Raw genomic sequence first — 23,317 nt, 5'->3', positions numbered from 1 at the left:
GGAGATCCTAGAGAGACAGTGGAGGACATCAGGAAACCGACAGATGTTGATGTTGCAAATGGACACGGACAAATGTTGATATTGCAATGGGACACTATTGCAGATGTTGATGGGACACTGGTACAATGACAGTACACCGAATCCTCAGCTACACACAAATTGCTGACAAGGGGCAGTGATCCCCTTCTCCCCCCTACTCCTCACTGAGCTCAGGAGGAGAGCCGACACAGAGGCACATTCCTCTGTTTACATTGTTTGATTGCTGTGATTGGACACAACCATCACATGATTAGGAGGGCCAATCAGAGAGCCCATACCATATCCCAATCTGTGATGTGCTGGTTCTGAGGGACACAGCCATCATGGGATCATGCCACAACGCTACTCCAGGTTCTGACAGGATGTATGGGTACTTCCAGTCAGAACGGCGCTTGTCCCACCTGGCCTCTGTACATAAACAGCAGTTAAACAGGTAAAGCAATATGGCTGTTCCCCAAAAAGTGATCAGCCACAAAAACAACATTGGGGAACTGGAGAAGGTACAGAGAAAGGCAACCAAACTGATAAGAGCCATGGAGGAGCTTAGCTTTGAGGAAAGATTAGAGGAAATTAATTTATTCTCTCTTGAGAAGAGGAGATTAAGGGGGGATATGATCAACATGTATAAATACATCAGTGGTCCATATAGTGAACTTGGTGTAGAGTTATTCACCCTGAGGTCATCACAGAGGACAAGGGGGCACTCTTTACGTCTGGAGGAAAAGAAATTTAATCTCCAAACACAGAAAGGTTTTTTCACAGTGAGAGCTGTGAAAACATGGAATACACTCCCTCAAGAGTTGGATCTGGCCAGCTTTTGGTTTTTTTTGCCTTCCTCTGGATCAACTGTGGGTATAGGATTATATCTTTTTTTTTTTCTATGGTTGAACTGGATGGACTTTTGTCTTTTTTCAGCCAGACTAACTATGTAACTATGTAACATTCAGAGATGATTATATTATCCCTATAGATACCTTTAATCCCCTTATATTGTGCTTTCCAAGACTTCTCCTTTTCAGCTATGTTTGGCTTAATCTACAACACATTCCTCCATGCTGGAGAACAAAGTAAGCACAGGCAACTATGCATCTGCCACAACAGATACTGTATCCCTTTGTACTGAAAGTTAGTGATGGCCTATATGTGGCCTGATTGGTGATTCTTGTAGTAATCTGTCTATGTAGCACCTTGAGAATAGGCAGACCTCACAGTTGACTAGTAGATCTGCACACCTGTCACTAGTCTAAAATAGGTTCCTAAGCAACATACAAAGCAGAGGGAATTTTGGGTGTCTGGGTACTGAGATAACTGTTAGTGCAGTACTGCTCAAAGTGGAAAATGCACATAGCACTTTTAAACTGAATTAATGAGCTATTCGCTGGAGTGACTCAAACTGACTCCCTGCTTAACAAGAATTTAAATTAACTCTACAGCTTCTCTGAATTAACCAAGAAGTTGCAGGAGCTGACAGGTGAAGGAAAAGTAAATCACTGTTATATTATAAATTAAAATATTTGTTATTGGGGCTTTGTAAGATTCACAATGTGTGGTTGCTATAAACTTCTATTAGAACTTAGATGTTTTTTTTTTATTCTCCATAAAGCTATAATTTCTAAATCTCAATAACAATTCTTGCTGCGCATACCCTTCTGACACTCTAGGTTCGGACATGAATCTGGTAAACACTGTTCAGTAAGCTTATCACAAACAGTACCCAGCACAAAATCAAGGCAAGGAACATGGATTTCAATAAACACTGTTGAACTGAGTACTTTAAAGTAGTTTAGGTCTATTATAGACACAATCTGCTTGCAGTAATACACAGATAATGTTAGAAAGTAAGCAGAGTTATACAGGTAACAATGAATAGGCAGATTAAAACAGATAATAATGAACCACTGGGTGAAGCAGTATGGATTACAGCAGAGCTTTCTAAGGGTGCAGCACTGGCTGTGGAAGGGAGGCCTGCCACCATTGCAGTCAGGCTCTAGATGCCACTTGGCAGTGGCAGGTAGAGGAGAAGCACTCCTGGGTGGGTAGTCAAAAAATGGTGAAGAATGCCCCAAAATTATGTACCTGTCTAGAACTGGTAGATTAATTTGGCTCATGTTGCACCAAATTAGGAATTTGTATGAGCCAGTTTTTCTCTGTACATCAAAAGAGAGTTGATCGTAATTAGCTCCACATTTACATTTGGTGTGGTGTGTGTTTGGGGCACTTTAACACTTGAAATATAGGTGCTGGTGCTGAGTCAGATCTGCATACAGTGACGGAAAGGTAGCAAGATCTCCATAAATGAGATGGAGGTTAAAGATGTCTGCTGATAGTGTCTATGTATGAAAAAGTCTGTGCAAACTGTTCTCTCACCAGTCCTGATTGAAGATAGGACTCCAGTGCAAGAAGGTAGGATGAGCAGGCTTACGATCAACAGTAGGATAGAGTGGCAAGTGCTCAACGTACTGTGGTAGCAGACCATGGTAGCAATCAGTGCGTATGTCCCTATGCCTCCAACCGCTAAGGACAGCTGTGTAGCTAGGTATCTGACACTGGAATGTGGCCTGTCACTGAACATCTGGTGCTGGTGCAGACCAATCTGTGGACTTCTGCTTGTTTGAGGCTGTATCTACGTGCAGCTGTAAGCTGGATAGTGGCTCCTGACTGATCTCTTAGATGTTCCTGAGCTAAGAATTCACCAGTTGCAGTCAAATTCATAGACTATCCCAGAATCTCCTGTTGTTCCAGATAGCTGGGATTTGTAGTTTCAAAGTACTTTCAAGATTCAGTAAATTTTAGCTGCAGGACCACAAGTCTCAAAATCCTTTGCATCAAGACAGAAAGAGCAATCTCCATCTAAAAGCAGGAGATGATGCAATGACCTTGTTCATGAGTACAGGGGGGAAATTAAACAGGTTATGGTTCTTCTTTGGAAATGTCTCCTCTCCTCCATTTCTGCATCTGGCTACATGTAGATAGATAGATTGAGAGATAGATAGATAGATAGATAAGCTTCCAGCAAGCAAGAGGCAGTCATTGACTTTACCCTTCTGCACAGAGGAGTCAAGAAAAAGTTCAAAGCCTACAGTTGATGAGCTGCCAGTTTGTTCCCCAATCTATTGGGCTATCTTTTTCCAGAACTTGCCCTGTCAAGTTGGTTTATCGTGACCTCTTTTAAACAGTCCTAATCACAATGGGGTTGATTTACTGAAGGTAAAAACGCTGTTTACCTTGCAAGGGAAATTTCTCTAGACTTTAGTGAATGTGGATAAAATATATTTAGAAAAGCATATCCAATCCCAAGAAAATTAAAAACACTATTTTTGCTTGCACATGATTGGATGATCGAAGTCAAAAGAGCTTCACCTCATTAACTAAGCTAAGGGATAAATCGCTTGTAAAATTACCAGCCTGTTTGTCTATAGTAAATCAACCTCTAAATGTCTCCTTAGCTTTGCAAATATTTTACCAGGGACTGTGGAATTGGCTATACTAGAAAGGTGGCACTTCTGCACATCCTAGGTAGACACTCCAAATTATTGAAAAGTTTCTTTCTATTAGAACCCTAAATGTAGAAAATAAGCTATACTGACACAATAAGTTCGGCATTAATGAACAATAGAAAGATCTCTCTAAATGATAATAGGCTTGATGTTTAAAATCTGGGACAAAAGGGGAGCTTGATACCAAATCAACTCTGCCATCTCTTTCTTTCTCTCTCTCTGTGTTTTCTTTCTTTCTTGTTTTCTTTCTCTGTCTCTCCTTCCTTCCTTCCTTTCTTTCCCTCTCACCAAAGCCCTCTAACAGGGCTCCTACAAAAAAAGTAAAAAAATAATAAAATATAAAATTGTAAAAAATAAAATAAAAATAAAAACCTACTTACACTAATGGCGGAATTACCAGGGTTGCAAAGGTGAGCGGGCCCTGGTGTTTCACCTCCGGACTCTGAGGAAAGGATCCCCAGGCTTGGGGCTGCTCTGTCCAAAATGCCCGGGCTTAATGTTTGTCCCAGTCCTGAACACAGCCAAAATACAGCATACATGACATTACTCCAACACACTGGGGGAAACAGGCTCTACCGGTAACAATGAATTTGACAATATATGACAAGTCTTATCACACAACAACTATAGAAAAACTGGAATTCTGCATTCTTGCCCAAGAGTTTGCTGCATATGCTTCAGATATATAGGCAGTAATAACCATACAGACACCTAGCATGGAATACAACTGCCACACTGAAGCTACACATTTTATTGACCTAAATTTCTCTAACTTGGTAGTATCGGAGATGACATGAACAACATGGAGAACTTGTATGTGATGAAAGTCTGTGGAGTTGGTTTTAGAGGTTTCCAGTCATGATTCAAAATATCTGCAATCAGTAATTCCTTTCCATGTTTTAAAGTATTTTGTATTTTAACTAACATTATTTTTTTATTCAGGGGACAGTCCTTCCTTCCCACTATCCCAGAAGGTAGAATTCATTCACTGGAAGACAGGTTTTCTAACCAGGAGAAGACAACCACCATACTTCTAGAACAGGCCTTCAAGATTAAAGAGGATGTGTCCATGCTGAGAGGCAACCGTGGCACCCAGTGGGATTTGATGGCTCAGCGACTCCTTGAAAATCACATGCAGATCGTCGCACAAATAGTTAAACAGCTCAGTAAAGATATTGAGGTACACAATGGAACATTGCTCCCCATTCACAGTAACAGGTCAGCTTCAACTATTGTGAATCTTCCAAATATGGCCATACTTTTAACAGCCTTCTGTATAACAAGAGAACAGGTGTCTTTGAATGTCTGTTTAATATACTCCTTTTGCGAATAGATGAGTCATGATAACCACTTTCTTGTTCTCCCATAAGCATGTTTGTGTCAAGTAAACAGGGATCACTCTGCACTTTGGCTGTTCTGCTCCAAGTATTAAGATCCTTCTTGGAAGGCCACACTTTCCTTAATATATAGAGACATTAGACCCTAAAGCAAGTCAAAATTCAGAATGCTTTTAAGGAAAAAGATCTTGCACTTGGGGTTAATCTGACACCAGTTTGTGATTGACAAGTAATGTGTTTGCCATGTTTTCACGCTGAATTCTGATTGACTTAAATAGGTAATAGGACCTACAGACTTTAGTTCATTTGCATTATGATCTTATTTGAAAGTAATCCATTTACAGTGCTACTGTAGGGACCGTGTCCTAAGCTGGAGTGACCAAAATAAATTTAGCGTGTTTTGCAGCTATGCTGTAACCAGCCTGAGCTTTGTTTACATTTTATGGGCTCTGTTGGTTCTCCTAAGAACAGTGTGTTCATTGATTCTGTCTGCTACTGTTGAGGGGGTTCCAGTAGTCAGTGTGGGAAAGACAGCTGCTGAGTTATGAGTACTTGTGTGGTCCAACAAATTGCTGAAGTATTTGTTAAGTGGTGCAGATTGGAGAGATAATAAATGTAGCTTTCAACTCTGAAGGAGTGGTGGGATTAATAAAGCCTTCCTGCCCAACTCAGGTAATGACTAGTGTAGTCACTGGACCTGAGTAACACCATTGACACACCTTGTAAAGCCAACCATAGACAATATGATTTTCTTTGTTGCAGGTAAGAAAACCACTTTTTTAGAAACAGCCCTGAAAAGGAAACGGTTGGTTACGCAAAAAAGTGTAAAAGCTCATGGACATAGTAGTTTTCTCAGTTACCAAGTGTATTCAGTATCGTAAAGCTCAGGATTAGTTGCAACTCAGTTGACACTGTTCGTTCCCCACAACCAGAACTGGTAAAACTGTACCAGGACACCCTCAAGGACTGTGTGAGGGAACAACACTGGCATGCAAAACAGTAATGTCAATGTGCAACACAGTATAGCAGAGTGAAATTAAGATCATTAGAAACAGTACAAAATAACTTGGCAAAATAGTGGAGTCTATTTACTGCAGAAATGCCCTGATCAACCACTGACAGTGGGACAAAGTACAGAGTCTGCCAGTGTTGGGGTCCTTGGATTATTTTAAAGAGCGCTCACTCACCAGACGGGAGAGTATTTGTAATCCTAAGGTACAGAAAAGAAACACAGTCCCCTGTTAGCAGAACTCCATAGTGAACAAGGACAGTGGAAGCAAGAGCAATATAACACTTGAAGGTGCTATCACCTCCCATGAAGGGAAGGTCTTGATGTATCCACTTGCAGGTGCTCTAACCACCTGAGGATTCTGACACATACAAGTTTTCCTAGCCCCAAGTTGCCATGTGTGGCAATCACAGTCAATCACAGGACACAATCCCTTTATTTCTCCCTACAGCTGTCCATCAAAGAGAAGAGGGAATAAAAATGTTCCATGGAAAGACATATCTTTATTTCTGTGGGGCAGAATTTACAGAACCGAGCCATTGCTTTGTAAATATTCGTGACACCTCTTCAGGGTGTTTTTTCCCCTTCTGGGATTTTATCTGGGAGAATGTCAGTACAGAGAGTTCTTTACCTTTTGAGCCTCCCCTCAACTGGATGTAATATAGCAGAGGCCCAGGGCTTTAGCTACTCTGCAAAAGGATGTTTATCCAAAGGGAACAGAGCAAGAAGATGGCTGCCTGGAGGATGTAAGGAATCATCTGTGCTGAATGTGCTGGTGGAAGCTATTGCAAGGAGGATTCAATGCCCACAAACTAAGGCACGGTGCTGTGAAAAAGTATTTGCCCCCTTACTAATTTTTTTTTTTGCATCTTTGTCACACTAAATGATTCAGATCATCAACAAATTTTAATATTACACAAAGATAACCCAAGTAAATACAAAATCCAGTTTGTAAATGATGATTTAATTTATTAAGGGGAAAACCCTGTCCAAACCTACCTGGTTCTATGTGAAAAAGGTAAATCTAAACCCTTGGCTGCAACAACTTCAGTCAAGGGTTTTTGATAATTGGCAATGAGCCTTTCACATCGCTGTGGAGGAATTTTGGCCCACTCTTTTTTGCAAAATTGTTTTAATTCAGCCACATTATTACTATTATTATAATACAGGATTTATATAGCGCCAACAGTTGCACAACGCTTTAGAAAATGAAGGTAGAAATTACAGTTACAATACAATTTGGTACAAGAGGAAACAGAGGGTCCTGCTCGTTAGAGCTTACAATCTAGGAGGAAGGGTTGAGTGACACAAAAGGTAATAGCTGTGGGGGATGAGCTGTTGGAGGAAATAAAAGGCATTTTACTAACTAGAAGCAGGATAGGCTTCTTTAAAGATAAAGGTTTTCAGGAATCGTCTAAAGGTGCATATAATAGGAGATAGTCGGACAGATTGGGGTAGGGATTTCCACAGGATGAGAGAAACTTGGGAGAAGTCCTGGAGGCGAGCCTGGGAGGAGGTGACACGGGAACTAGATCTTTGGAGTATCAAAGAGAGCGGTTTGGTTGATATTTTGAGACCAGGTTGGTGATGTAGCTGGGGACAGAGTTGTGGATGGCTTTGTAAGTTGTTGTCAGTATTTTGAATTTTATTTGTTGTATGAGTGGAAGCCAGTGGAGGGATTGGCATAGAGGGGTAGCAGACACTGAATGGTTGGTAAGGTGGATGAGCCTGGCAGCAGTATTCATGATGGACTGGAGGGGGGGATAGCCTATGTAAAGGTAAGGCAATGAGGAGGGAGTTGCAGTAGTCATGGCGAGAGATAACCAGGGAGTGAATTAGGAGCTTTGTGGTATCATTGGTTAAAAAGGGGCGTATTATGGAGATGTTGCGGTGGTTGAGGTGGCATGATTTGGACAGGGATTGGATTTGGGCCTGAAAGGATAGTTCAAATCCAGGGTTACCCCTAGTACCCTGGCATGCGGGGATGGGTTGACAGTGGTGCTGTTGATCCCAACCGAGAAATCAATGGAAGAGGCACGTGGGGGAGGAAATATTTTGAGCTCAGTTTTGGATAGATTAAGTTTTAGGAAGTGGTGAGACTTCCAGTATGATATGTCTGTTAGTAAATCTGTGATACATGAAGAAACTGAGGGGCTGAGCTGAGGAGTAGAGAGATAGATTTTTGTGTCATCAGCATAGAAATTGTATTGGAAACCATGGGAAGCTATCAGCTGACCCAAGGAAGAAGTGTAGATTGAGAATAGGAGAGGTCCAAGGACAGAACTTTGGGGGACCCCGACAGTAAGAGGAGTAGGAAAGGAGGAACTAGAGTTGTAAGTGACACTGAAGGTGCGGTGAGATAGGTAAGATTCGAATTAACGGCGAGCACAGTCACGGAGACCGAGTAAATATAGTTTTTTGAGGAGGAGGGGTGGTCAACTGTGTCAAAGGCAGCAGAGAGGTCCAAGAGTAAGAGTATGGAATAGTGACCATTGGTTTTAGCGGTTAGCAAGTTTTTTGAAGGGTTTTCAAGCATGAACGGCCGGTTTAAAATCATGCCACAGCATCTCAATCGAATTTAACCCTGGACTTTTACTAGGCCACTCCAAAACCTTAATTTAGTTATTTTTTGAGCCATTCAGAGGTGGACTTGCTGGTGTGTTTGGATCATTGTCCTGCTTCATAATCCAAGTGCGCTTGAGCGCACAGACAGATATTCTCCTTCAGGATTTTCTCGTAAAGCACAGAATTCACTGCTCCATAAATTATGGCAAGTTGACCAGGTCCTGAAGCTGCAAAGTAGCCCCAGACCATCACACTACCACCAAGTTTGACTGTTGGTATGATGTTCTTTTTTTGAAATGTTGTGTTAGTTTTACACCAGATGTAACGGGACACACACCTTTCAAAAAGTTATACTTTTGTCTCACCAGTTAAAGGAATATTTGCCCAAAATTCTTGGGGATAATCAAGTTTTTTTGGCAAACATGAGATGAGCGTTTGTATTCTTTTTGGTTAGCGGTGGCTTTCACCGTGGAACTCCCACAGATGCCATTTTTGCCCAGTATTTTTCCTTTTGTTGAGTCATGAACACTGACCTTAACTGAGGCAAGTGAGGTCTGCAGTTCTTTAGATGCTGTTGGTTCTTTTATGACCTCCTGGATGAATCGTCGCTGTGCTCTTGGAGTAATTTTGGCAGGCCGGCCACTCCTGGGAAGGTTCACCATTGTTGCAAGTTTTCTACATTTGTTTATAATGGCTCTCAACATGGTGTGCTGGAGTCCCAAAGCCTTTGAAATGGCTTTGTAACCCTTTCCAGACTGATACATGTCAATTACTTTGTTTCTCATCTGTTCTTGAATTTCTTTAGATTGAGACATAATGTTTGCTTTTTGAGATCTTTCAGTGTGCTTCACTTTGTCATACAGCTTCTATGTAAGTGATTTCTTGATTCAACAGGTCTGGCAGTAATCAGGCCTGGGTGGAACAAGTAAAATTTAACTCAGCTTTCCAAAAAATGTGGTTAATCACAGTTCATTCATGGTTTAGCAAGGGAAGGGGGGGGGGGGGATTACTTTTTCATATAGGGCCAGGCAGGTCTGAATTTTTCTCCTTGAACATCTGCAATGCCAGGACAAGGTCATTTAATGCCCAGAGCTAACATATCAAACTGTGCGCCCCCTCCCCACACACACACACACACACCAATGTATGTGAGTTATGTACACACACACACCAATGTATGTGAGTTATGTGTCAGCAAAAATCTCCTCTTCCCCCCCAAAAAAAATCAAGCACTAATCTGTATTCTTACCCTCTAGGCATAAATCGCCCCTCCTCCCAGTACAAATCCCTAAGTATCCATGGGGATCCTTGGAGGAGATGAGTTCAGGTAAGCAAGTCCTGCACAGTCCTGATCCAGGAGCGCTGCAGTAGCAGGAGGAGGAGCTAGAGGGAAGGGAGAGCAAAGCATGCACCTCCTCCCAGCTCTCTCCTCCTATCTTTAGATTTGCTTGACACGTTCACCGTGCTCATGTTTAACCTCCTTATGATCTATGTGATCAAATAAAGTATTGCCTGTAATTTTTGAATCCATATTACTCCGCGTGGATCTTTTAGTAACCTTCTTTTTTCAGGTAGGGGTGCTCTTGTCACACTACCATATTGTTCAGTATGCATTTTCTGGGTTTATGGATCCACACTTATATACTAAGTGAGTCGGAGTTATGATTATGACACCAGTCATTCGTGTCATTCTAGGTGGCCTGTTTCTGCTCTATTTTTGTGGTATCTATAGATTTATCCTATCTCTTCCAGCGCTAAGTTGACAGAAGTAGTTATGCTGTTGTAATTAATCCTGTCAGTCTGCAGTGGAAGGAACTCTCCTTGTGGCGCCCCCTCCACCTCACATAATACCACAGTGCCCACGGCAGCTGCCCCTGCTGCCCCTCCCCCTTGTCCCTGCCCTGATGATCTCAATTATTTACCATGTTGCTAAGCCCACAACAGTAAAATCAGTCTGTATATGCAGTAAATCATTCTTGTTGTACTAGCTGTGGAACCTAAGGGGTTAATCCTCTGCATTGTGTAAAAAGGCTGTTTGATCCTTTCTTCTCTGTTCCTCCCCTTTTTCAAGAACCACCTCTTATCTTCAGACTGAACAGTAGGCATGCACATTCTCTGTTTGGTGTGTACTGCTAGAGATATTTTTTTTTCTTGGGAGACTGTATGTGATTAGCACAGGGCCAATCAGCACTCTCCAGATTCAGAGGTCAGGGAATTTCCATCCTCCTAGAGCAGAAAGAAAAATCCTCCTACAAGCTTTAGCTAGTGGTGGGCTGGACACAGATAGAAGTCACAAGACTGCTCTAACTGCTGATGAGAAAAGGTATTTAGCAGTTTATATTTACTAAAATAATTGCACTTCTATGTCCTGTGTACTGTGGGAGACCGGATATAGTGAATGCAGAGTCCTGGGTTTATGTGTGACAAATATGCAAAAATAAATAAATAAAAACATCAGGAAGGGGACAAATCATTTTTCACAGCACTGTACCTATGGCTGCTATCAAAGGGTCAAGCAACTAAATGTTTAAAGAAAGCGAAAGATCCATTGAAGAAGAGACTGTGACATATCTTACATAGACCTGATTTGGCTGCAATTACAGGGCCAACTACTACCAAGAGGCTGCTATTAAAAGGACAACTACTACTAGAATATCTGAGCTACTATGATCTTTTTGGGTATCTTGTGTCTTCAACCCTCTCTCTCCCTCTTTCTCCCCACAATACACCAAGAAGCCAAGCCTGAAATGAAAATGTTAGCCTGCCACACTACTTAGAATGCCATTCTCCATCACCCCAAGAGGAGGAATGCTATACTTCAAAATCAAAAGCAAGACCAAAAATCTGTATAGAGGCACCTTTAGCAGAATGTCCCTAGTTAGTAATTTTAATAGTATAGCTTGGCAATCTCTATCCATGTATCTACCAGTCTCTTCAGTTTTGTCTCCCTTGCTGGTATAGGAGGACAAGAGAATGAAAAGAGGTTTCTGAAAATAAGAGGCCAAAGTACACTCCATTGTTTTTTGTCACACAAAGAACAAATTGTTCAATAATATGGTTCCAGCTTTTTTTGTTTTACAAGCCTTTCTGTTTTTTTTATTTGTCCTTTTAAACATACTCAGATAATAAATTGCCCGTTATTGACTAAAGCTTATATACTGTTTGATACTGATTGCCTTAGTTCTGTTTTTTGGCATAACAATTTGTAATGACTACAAATGGTTGTCACATTCTGATATATGTATTGACTAAATGGGAAAGCATTTATAACAAGAAAACAATAGAATAATTTATAATAGACAAAGTTTAATCATGTTGTTAGTATATTGAATACATACTTCCAAGTGTGTCAGGGGAGTTAATGGGAAAATCCTTACCTCCAGCCTTAAGACAAGATACTATATAGTCAGCCGGTTGTGATCATTTGCCATTGTCAGTAAAATGATGTCAGGTTTTCTCATGCTATTGTAGGTTTTGGAAAATGAGATCAGAGCCAGAGACACAGTAAGCACAGGAACAAGCTATGCCGTGCAGAACCTGGATAGGAAACATCTATCTGGAATTGGTGATCTACGGGGCCGTGTAGCCAGGTTAGTTCTATGGATTTACTTTGTGTTAGCATTGGGACAAGGTGGAATATCATGGTTGAAGAATGTTTTTTCAGAATATCTTTCATGGAGTCTGTTACATAGAGTGGATATGTTTAATACACTTTTCCCATTTTATTTTAATTTCAAACTGCAACGTTTTTTTGTGCCACTTTTAGCAAAATAATACCTGGTGATCCTGCCATGATGGTCCTTGTTCGGGTAGTTCCTATTATGGGGCCACAATTGCTCGTACTTTGCCATTGTGTTACATGCTGACACACATTGCACACACATGGTCCATTGTGACTATAAGTAATCGGTCCAATGCAGTTGCAGGAGATCAGCAGCAATTAGATGCAAAAAATTAAAAATGGTATTTTATGAGAATAAAAATATCATCAGGCTAAGACTTAGATCTACTTTAATGATATACATATCCAATGAAAGCATATGTATACCGTTTAAATACAAATATCCAGTTACATGCTGTCCATCCATAAACATTTAGCAGATATCTGTGTGACTTGCGAGCCAATTTATATCCACCCAATGTTAATCCCCCAAGATCATCAAAATAATGGACACACACTGTCCCAGATGTTGATAGGATCGCAAACACTTAACACACTACTACCTCTGTGTCCCTAAAGTTAATAATTCATATTGTGTTGCGCTCCCAGTGAAAATATCTGTGATGTAAATAACTCTATTTACCCTTGGTAAACAAATATATAGTCCAGTGATTGTGCAAGAAATAAAAAATATATATTGCTAAAAAATCATATATATTTTCCACTAATATATGTGGAAATAGTATCCCCAGAAACAATAAGTGATAAAATAATGTGTACTATAACATATCTATAAATAAATCAATATGCATCATGATTAGTAAATATTCAAAAAAATATAAATAACTTAAAACATATATATATATGATCTGCAAATTGATTAGTGATATAAATGTCCTTTAAATTCAGTGACTTTGTGCTTGATTAAATCTTGATTTGGTGACTTATTGTGAATCCGTGACTTTCTTTGAATCCTTAATTAGTGAAGATGTATGCTCACCTCCTTCTTAGCCTGCAATTAGGCTATACACACTTGTGGTTCACCTCCTATGGAACCTGCTTAGATGGAATTCCTCCTTTACAGATTGTGAAAACGTGGATATCCGTTATCCTCAATTAGCCCATATGCATTTTTCCATATGTGGGGAAAAAATTGCCAGACATAGTGTTTTATCCTTGTAGAAAGGTTTCTGCTTTATTGCTTTCCAACAGGTACACTCACATAAACAATATGCGGTATAGGATGAATTGCTCAGCTCAAGTAATCCGCCAGCCGTCTAGCCATGCACCCGCCGTCTGTCGAAACACTCCTGTGGGTGGGGCTGCGGTGTCACTCGGAGAGAGCCGGAGTGTTTCGACAGACGGCGGGTGCATGGCTAGACGGCTGGCGGATTACTTGAGCTGAGCAATTCATCCTATACCGCATATTGTTTATGTGAGTGTACCTGTTGGAAAGCAATAAAGCAGAAACCTTTCTACAAGGATAAAACACTATGTCTGGCAATTTTTTCCCCACATATGGAAAAATGCATATGGGCTAATTGAGGATAACGGATATCCACGTTTTCACAATCTGTAAAGGAGGAATTCCATCTAAGCAGGTTCCATAGGAGGTGAACCACAAGTGTGTATAGCCTAATTGCAGGCTAAGAAGGAGGTGAGCATACATCTTCACTAATTAAGGATTCAAAGAAAGTCACGGATTCACAATAAGTCCCCAAATCAAGATTTAATCAAGCACAAAGTCACTGAATTTAAAGGACATTTATATCACTAATTAATTTGCAGATCATATATATATATGTTTTAAGTTATTTATTTTTTTGAATATTTACTAATCATGATGCATATTGATTTATTTATAGATATGTTATAGTACACATTATTTTATCACTTATTGTTTCTGGGGATACTATTTCCACATATATTAGTGGAAAATATATATGATTTTTTAGCAATATATATTTTTTATTTCTTGCACAATCACTGGACTATATATTTGTTTACCAAGGGTAAATAGAGTTATTTACATCACAGATATTTTCACTGGGAGCGCAACACAATATGAATTATTACATCCATAAACATTCATTTAAAGGTTCCTGGTAGTAAGCAATAAATAAAGTAATCTGACATTCAGAATATCAGGTCTTTGTTAGTAGTTAGGCCCCTTTCACACAAGGCGGACTCTGCCTGCGATCTGCAATCTGTCTGCTGATCCCCGCTGAGCAGGTGGAAGACAGGTCCATGTCCACTTTGTTTATGCAGAGCAGACACGGACACAGCCCAGTCTCCTCTATAGGCGGTCAGATGTAAACGGACTGCCTGTCTGTTTTTACCCAACTGCCATCTGATCCAATCCGGCCAGAAGGAGTGGAACAGATTCCCATCCATTTGTTTTTAGCGGATTGGATCGGATTGGATGTAGGTAGGTGTAAACAGACACATGTCCATTTACAACTGCCACTCCATAGAGGAGAATGGAGGTTTCGATCAGGTCCATCCGAAAAACGAACAGGCAGACTAGAATGTTTGTGTGAAAAGGGCCTTAGTCAGTAATAAAAATAAGTGCTGCTGACAGACTATATCTCCCTACTTTCCTCTAGCAGTTTTTACACATGCTCCACCTATATTTAGGATTAAATTTAAATCAAGTTTTAGGAAAATGTTAAGGAATGGTTCCTGAATGCATTCAACAACTTAACTGACGATATCTGACATTGTTTTTAAACTATAATCTCTTTAATTATAAATAATAAAATAGTTTTATAATCTCTGCCTGAGGTTCAAATTTACCATAATCAGACCATATACTGATCAAGGAATTAAAACAATACGTAAATAACACATCACCTATCCACTTTCCTTTACCATACTTATATCTCACTTAGTTCTGCACACTTTATGCCATCTACAGTGAGGAACAGAAGTATTTGAACACCCTGCGATTTTGCAAGTTCTCCTACTTAGAAATCATGGAGGGGTCTGAAATTCACATTGTAGGTGCATTCCACTCTGAGAGGTGTTCTGCTGAACATAAGTATTTTAACACCTAAGAAACAGCAAGAATTCTGGCTCTCAAAGAACTGTCAAAAGACACCAGAGACAAAATTGTGGACCTCCACAAGGCTGGAAAGGGCTACGGGGCAATCGCCAAGCAGCTTAGTGAAAATTGATCAACTGTTGGAGCAATTGTTAGAAAATGGAAGAGGCTTGAGACGACTGTCAGTCTCCCTCGGACTGGGGCTCCATGCAAGATCTCACCTCGTGGGGTATCACTGATGATAAGAAAGGTGAGGAATCAGCCCAGAACTACAAGGGAGGAGCTGGTCAATGACATGGAGCTGGGACCACAGTTTCAAAGGTCACTGTCGATAGAACACTACGCCGTCATGGTTTCAAATCATGCATTGCATGGAAGGTTCCCCTGCTCAAGTCATCACATGTCCAGGCCCGTCTGAAGTTTGCCAATGACCATCTGGATGATCCAGAGGAGGCATGGGAGAAAGTCATGTGGTCAGATGAGACCAAAGTAGAACTTTTTGGTCTAAACTTCACTCGTCGTGTTTGGAGGAAAAAGAAGGATGAGTCGCATCCCAAGAACACCATCCCTACTGTGAAGCATGGGGGTGGTAACATCATGCTTTGGGGGTGCTTTTCTGCAAAGGGGACAGGACGACTGCACTGTATTAAGGAGAGGATGAATGGGGCCATTTATTGTGAGATTTTGAGTATCAACCTCTTTCCCTCAGTCAGAGCATTGAAGATGGGTCGTGGCTGGGTCTTCCAACATGACAACGACCCGAAGCACACAGCCAGGATAACCAAGGAGTGGCTCCGTAAGAAGCATATCAAGGTTCTGGAGTGGCCTAGCCAGTCTCCAGACCTAAATCCAATAGAACATCTTTGGAGGGAGCTGAAACTCCGTGTTGCTCAGCGACATCCCCGAAACATAACAGATCTAGAGGAGATCTGTGTGGAGGAGTGGGACAAAATCCCTGTTGCAGTGTGTGCAAACCTGGTCAAGAACTACAGGAAACGTTTGACCTCTGTAATTGCAAACAAAGGCTTCTGTACCAAATATTAACACTGATTTTCTCAGGTGTTCAAATACTTATGTTCAGCAGTGCAAGACAAATAAATTCTTTAACCTCCTTAGCGGTGTTCCCGAGTGTAGCTCGGGGTAAAATTTCTATACCAAAAGCGGTAACCCCGAGCTACACTCGGGCTTACCATGCGGCGCTGCTCTGGGGGTCCCTGCAGCACTTACCTTGTCCTTCGCTCCCACGATGTGTCCCCTCCAGCGTCCCCGGCCATCTCCTCCGGCCGATGCCGGCATCCGCTTCTGTGTTCCGGTCCATGTGACTTCGGGACGTACGGGCGCCGGCGGGAAATTTGAATTTTTTAAAAAATGTTATTTTTGCTGTCATTGCTATTTCAATGCATTTCACATACATTTTGTCCCTACTGCTTTGTCTTGTGCCCTGCCTGCATTTTGAATGTTCTTTATGCCTGGAAACTTAGAAAAGTCCATGGCGTCCAAAAAGTGTCCCTTTACGTCAAAAGCGGTTTTAGAACAGTGATAGTAAATCAGAACCACTTGCAGAATTGAGTGATAATGATTCGTGGGGAAATTCGTCATCAGACACTGAAAACGATTCTGCGACTTTACTCAGCGATGTGCGAATTTGCCTCTGCATTTCAAATTTCAGTGTTTTTGGCTTGATTATATTATTGAATTAAATTTATTATTTGTATATTATTATTTTTTATGATTATTTATTAAATTATAATTTATGATTTCGTGTTTCAAATTTTATCATATCCGTAATGTTTAATAGACTCTTGTTAGTACAGATTTCAGTGAGTTATTCCTAAAAATTATAGCCTACAATAAAAAACTAGATATTTCCATGCAAAAAAATGGTACCGCTTTCAGCACAAAAAAGAATCATACCGCCAATGAGGTTAAAAATCGTACAATGTGATTTCCTGAATTTTTTTTTTTTTTTTCTGTCTCCCAGAACTTGCAAAATCGCAGGGTGTTCAAATACTTCTGCTCCTCACTGTAGGTTAATGGTACACACATAACAGGGAAAATTTGAGTAGCTAATTATATAAATGTTACTTTTAGAGAGGAGCTGAGTCTCTATAGGCCTGCCTAAAAGTCATATAAACTTTTTATTAGCTGATCAGGAAAGGTGGGAAATTTCAATCACTTAAGTTTAAATTGGTAGTAAACTTTTTTTTTGACACTTTTACTTACAGGTAAGCTTATAATAAAGTAAAAATGAATATCTCCTAAATTTGCACTGTTTAGGAGATGTTCGCTCTTTTTGAGAGCATACCTGTGCTGTTCCTTCAGAGTACTATGGCCTGAGTACTATATGCACGAGAGTGACGTCAGTTGAGAGTGACGTCAGTCAGACGGCTGGAACTTGTGAAATTGGGAGGAAGACCAGGTGAAGATGGAAGCCTCTGCTGCGGTGACAGGGCTTCATTTTATAGTAATGTGCTATTATGCGATGCATGCTAGCACATTATGACATTACTTTTCTTTTCTTTTTTTTTTAGCTGCCGTTTACTACTGCTTTAATAGTCTCCACACTATCATATTAATATGATCACAGCCAGAATAAATAGCTAAAAACTACTAGCAAGTAATGCGCATGTTTTATAAATTGCCACAGTACCGATTTCTAAAAGAATGAGGTTTACACCTAATATATGCATTTAAAAGGAGAGAGGCATGATTACTCACCAATGGAAAAAATGTTCACTCATTATACCATTATATGACAAAATCATGGACACTGACATTTAGCCTGATCATTGCATTACCCTGTTGTCAGTTCTTCTGTGCTTTTTCAAAACCATTAAAAAAGATGTCTTAAGACATGTGCTGATGGCAGCACTTACTATTATAGAGAGACACTAGAGGTCTGGCCAGGTTCCTTCAGTGGCAGAATAGGTGTGTCACAGGAAGAAGAATGAATCCTTGGAACAAATTATAAATTGGGTGGAGAGTAGTCCTGAACCTTCCTGAATTGCATGGTTTCTATGGGAAATTTTTATGTCTCTTGTGGCATTTTCTACCTTTATTTGAAGCTTATCAAGAGCCAGTCAAGAACGTAACTTCTCTACCTATTGGAAAAAGGGCCCTCGGAGCCTTCTGATGGGGCCCTCCTCCTCAAACTGAATGCAAGAGTTTTGGTGCGCTTTCAGAAAGTGCACCACATAATAGAAGTCTATGGCAAAGAGCAGCTAACCTGCAGGAAACCCGCAGGTGCACTGTGCTGTACCCACGGTGTGGGTAAACTGCACTGCATCAGTGTGAAATCAGCCTTATTGGGGGCTCAGGACAGTGAGGACTAATTTTTTTTTACATTTGCGATTTGGGGGTTGTAGAATCCCATAGCTGGGATGTGTTTTTACCACACCCGCCAACCACTGGTGTAGCATCAGTATTTGCAATGGCGAGCCTGCACCATGCTCCAGGGGGCCTGTGTGGCCTTCCTGTCACATTCTGTTTTACACTTGGACAGGAGGGGTGGTGGGAGCGGCATATACAGCAATCAAATATCTTCATTTTACTCCTGCAACTGCTGAAAGCTGGCTTCTCCTCTTCTCCCTTCCACCAGCATTCAGCGGCTGCAGAAGAAAATGTTCAGTATGCTGAACCATTTAATTTCATTGTGGTCCACAACCAGTTACCAAATACGTTGAGTGGCCCTCACTCTTCAGAAGGTTGAGCACCCCTGTTTTACACAATCCCATGAAGAAAGGGGGACGATAGTTCTATAAAGTCAGCACTCTGTGTTCTAACACAACAGTATTATATTACACATTTTTAATTGTTCTTCCTTGCAACTGGTTGACTTACTATGGTGAAAAAAATGGGTCATATACCACTGATGTAAAACACTGAACAACTCTCTTCCTTATGGAATGACCACCTAAATGTCTCTGTATAACTTTATGTGAGGGACAGACTGACAACTCATGGGGTCCCCGGGCAATAGGGGATCATGGGGCCCCTGTGTCCTCGCCCACACCCAAAAAAGCCTATGAAAAAGACAATGAAAGGTACCAGGGGCATCTCATGGGGCCCCCTACTGACCCCGGGCCCTCGGGTAGTGCCCAAGTGCTCAAATGGTCAGTCCGCCCCTGCTTTATGTACATAATTTGAAAGCGCAGATTTTACATAATGTATTTATTCTTTGCTAGCTATTACCTTAGTCTAACGCCACTTTGAGGGTGAAAGATGTTTACAATCAAATGTGTCACCTAAAGCATGCAAAAGTTTAAACTTTTTCTGATTTTTATTTATGACCCTCTAAATCAAATTTTACTCTTGGATTACAATCTCTTTGCTAATCTCTTAAAAATTCCGACCTGACTTCCTCAGAATCTCCCATTTGTCTTTCAGTTTTAAAATAAAAATTAGTAGTCCCTAGGAAAAGGGTGCTTTTGGCATCTCTAGAACAGAATCAAATAGGAATCTGTAGTAAAATCTGCTAAAGTCTGTTCAATATATGTAGTAGGCTGTGGATGTTTTTATATAGTTTCACTTTAAATACAAAATCAATATTACATTTGATACATTTTGAAAGAAGGTTGAATATCTAATGAGAAAAAATGCTTATCTGTTATTTCATGGCAAGCTAAATGACGGGGAAGACAGAGAAATTGCTGACACGCTGAATTGTCTTAATTTGATAAAGAGGGAATTTAATAAGCAGGCCAGCTGCTATTTATTAGTGTCAGGAAGGACATTTGTTAACAAGTGCTGCCAGTACCTGAAGAAATATCTATTATTGTAATTTCACAATTAAACCTAGGAAAAGATGTAGAGCTTAACACCCTTAGTGACACACAGCCAGTCAGATATTTCAAACTGATCTATAGCTGTACAAAGTTCAAAATATGCATAATATCAAGACTGTTTATATACATATACACATCCCATTCAGATTCTATAATGAAAAATAAGAAAGTGCAGGATAGCTGCTGCAGTTTTCTTCTGCACCTGGATGCTTTTCTAAATTAAATGCTAATATCCTCATCTTCTGAGTGGTATCTCACTTGAAGAGGAAACCTCCAAAAATGTTAATTAATGTAGAACTTGCATATATCTTCAGGTTATAGCCAGGCAGCCCTATTAAACAAAAAGGTTCTAATTCTTTAGTGCTAATTATTTAAGTGCAATAACCAACACCGACTGATCACAATTCATCTCGCCTGGGTCTGAGGTCAGCAGAGTTCATTTTGATTGGTTGCTATTGAAGTTAATGCGTCAGCATAATAGACATGCCACTAGTCTTTCAAGAGTTCAGTGACGACAGCCCCCATATTTCTTTCCTTTACCAATATATATTACAATGAACCAGGGCTGATGCTAGACTATTTTGCACCCTAGGCAAGACCAGCTACTTGCACCCCCCCCCAAAAAAAATAAAACTTCATCTTTAGTTCTACTTCACCCCTCCTAGCACAAATTTTACATCCTAGTACAAATTCTAGCTCCCAAATCCCCCTCCTAGCAGAAATCTCCCTAGCCCCTCCTCCTAGCAAAAATCCCTCTAGATCCCTCCTCCTAGCACAACCCACTCCAAATTCTCCTTCCCAGCACAAATCCTTCCTCCCCTCCCAAACCCCCCCTCCTAGCACAAATTCCCCCCCCCCAGCATAACCCCTCCCAATCCCCCTCCTAGCACAAATTCCCCCCAATCCCCTCTCCAAGAAAAAATCACCCCCCCAAATTCTCCCTCTTAGCACAACTCCCAAATCCCCCCTCCTAGCAAAAATCCCTTCCCCAAATCCTCCTTCTAGCACAACCCCCCCGCCCCCCCCATCCCCGTCCCCTCTCCTAGCACACATTCCCCCAAACCCCCTTCCTAGTACAAATCCCCCCAATGCCCCCTCTGAAAACAACCCCCCCCCCCAATCCCCTCTTCTAAAACAAATCCAATCCCCTCGCCTTGCACAAATCCCCCCCATCCCCCCTCCTTACACAAATCCCCCCTGCCCGCACCAATCCTCTTCCTTCAATCACCCCACTTAGGACAAATTCTCCAAAACACCTCTAGCTAAAACCCCTCCAAATTACCCTTCCCAGCATAAAATCCTCCCACCGTACACAAGCACAAATGATTGTTACCCCCTCTCCTTTCATTGTGTACAGTTCCCCCATCCTGTAAGCTCCCCCCCAAATCCTCCATACAGCGGATGACACATGGTCACTCTTGGATTGGGCTGTACACAGTTTAATTACCCCGCCCACTATCTCTTCCAATGATTGCTCATCTCTCGGCAGCAGGGAGCCAGGGAATGAATCAAACACTGAACACGCCAATGAAAGAGCAATCCTATGTCATTTGTTTTATGGAGGATTGCTCCACAGGAGAGGAGAGCATAGCCTGCACATCCCAGCTCTCTGCTGTCATTTCTCCTTTGCAAGTTTTACTGCTCCAGGATGTTCTCCCCTTGTCCCAGGGAAAAAAAATATTTATCCTAGTGAAAATGCAATCGGTACTTTAGCCAAACTGATTGGAATGTTAGCACATGGTTTACAGATAGCACATTACAGGATGTTAAAAGTGTTTTCTGGTAAGGTCCCTGTGTCATAAAGAGAAGAAAGTTTCATAGTCTGGAAAAAGCACAATCTCCATTGCCTAAGGGAGTGGTCCTGTTCAGAAGAAGGCAAACAACAGCGTGTCACTGAAAGTCTGTGGTCCTCAGCTGTGGAATTGATCTGTCTGTATCGAGACAATCATGAAGGACTAAGCGCAATGGTCTACATATAGTACATGTACTATCTGATCACTGTCTGTCTCTTCAGAAAGAAGGGGAAGATGTTTCCAATTTTATTAATCGTCCTTCTGCAGTGGACTTTATGAGGACCAGTCAGTTAGTAAGAGGTTTACTACCACATCATCCTTTTACATAGCTTATCAAATTGATGTTATCTGAAAGAATTCCTTCTCTCCATGAGATAATAAAGTTAGTGAAAAAACAGGAGGCTGACATTCGGTTATGTACTATTAGAAGGTGAAAAGTATTCCAGAAGAGGATTACCATTCTAACTCGCCCAAAGAGAACATTCTTACCAACCAGTTGCTTCACGGGTGGTGGAGATTCTTGAAGTTGTTTCAGGTGTGGTCACACTGGTCATACTGCAAAACAGTGTCATTAGAGCTCTGGGTGAACAATGCTAAGTGTGGCATTCCCATACACGCAGAGTTAGGCATTTCTGGTCAAAGCCAAGAAGACCCCTCATAGGCTCTAAGTCTACAGTTAATGTCACTGTCAATAGGCGTACAATTCTTATTATTTCCTATTATTTTACACAGGTTCCCAAGTTACCCTTATTTACCGTTCATTCTATGGTACTTCCATCATACCTCTTCAGCTTAATGAAACAATGGAATTGCGGGGCTTGAACACTGTGTCATACCCTGTTGGTGGAAGCTTGCATGTAACTATGACTGTTCCTATGACTGTTTAGAAAACAAGGGTGTCATTCCTATGGATATCATGGCTCTTGTCTGTCCTGACACAGGTGATTCCCACACAACTTCAGTGATACTGGGCACTAATTGTACAGCTGTACATACTGCTTTTAGCAGTGTTACATTTGTCAAAGAAAACATTTTCATCATAATTATTGTCAACGATATATTTCCAGTAACAAAAACTAAACGAAAATTGCCCCATATGTTCATCAATTGATGAAAACTATGACGAAAATCAATTCCATTTTCATCAACGAATTAAAATGGAACAAAAATGGGAGGGAGGAACATTTACCCACATGAGCTTCCAGTTTTGGTGGAGCATAGCCTGTAGAGCCTGTGATTGCTTAGTTTCCAGAAGTTTCTTGAATGAGGTAGGACTGTTTCTTCTGATCAAGTTGAAATCCCATCTGAACTTCAAGAGCTCTGTGATCTCTCTGTTAGCTATCAGTATACAGTGGTGTATCACATCGATGAACATCTAGTGGAAATTCAATTCCACCAGGGAGAGAGAGAGTGCTAAGTGCAGCCTCAAGTATTGCCCCCAAGCTGCTTGGGAATAAAAGTTATGTCCTCATGGACACTCTTGAAGAAATGATGAACAAATAAGGGTGGATGGTGATTCCTGAGAGAAAGGACTGGAGCGCCAGAGTGGAATTATCTACAGTTGTGACTGTGAAAAATTGTTCTCCCCA

The 23,317-nt window shown here is 41.0% G+C and overlaps 1 protein-coding gene across 1 annotated transcript in view; it reads left to right on the top strand.

The window, feature by feature from the left end:
* The window catches only part of FAM81B (family with sequence similarity 81 member B), a 90,922-nt gene that overhangs the window by 5,837 nt on the left and 61,768 nt on the right, over nucleotides 1-23,317 (top strand). The window contains exons 3-4 of the mRNA XM_089679151.1: nucleotides 4,479-4,716; nucleotides 11,919-12,037. Of these exons, the coding sequence (XP_089535277.1) occupies nucleotides 4,479-4,716; nucleotides 11,919-12,037 (357 nt within the window). The remainder of the gene's footprint in view (nucleotides 1-4,478; nucleotides 4,717-11,918; nucleotides 12,038-23,317) is intronic.

Source organism: Staurois parvus, unplaced genomic scaffold (assembly GCF_062004578.1).
Source record: "Staurois parvus isolate SC_StPar_1 unplaced genomic scaffold, SC_StPar_1.0 ptg000218l, whole genome shotgun sequence".
NCBI lineage: Eukaryota > Metazoa > Chordata > Amphibia > Anura > Ranidae > Staurois > Staurois parvus.
The sequence above is the reverse complement of the archived record's forward strand: the minus strand, read 5'-3'. Positions and strand labels throughout refer to the sequence as shown.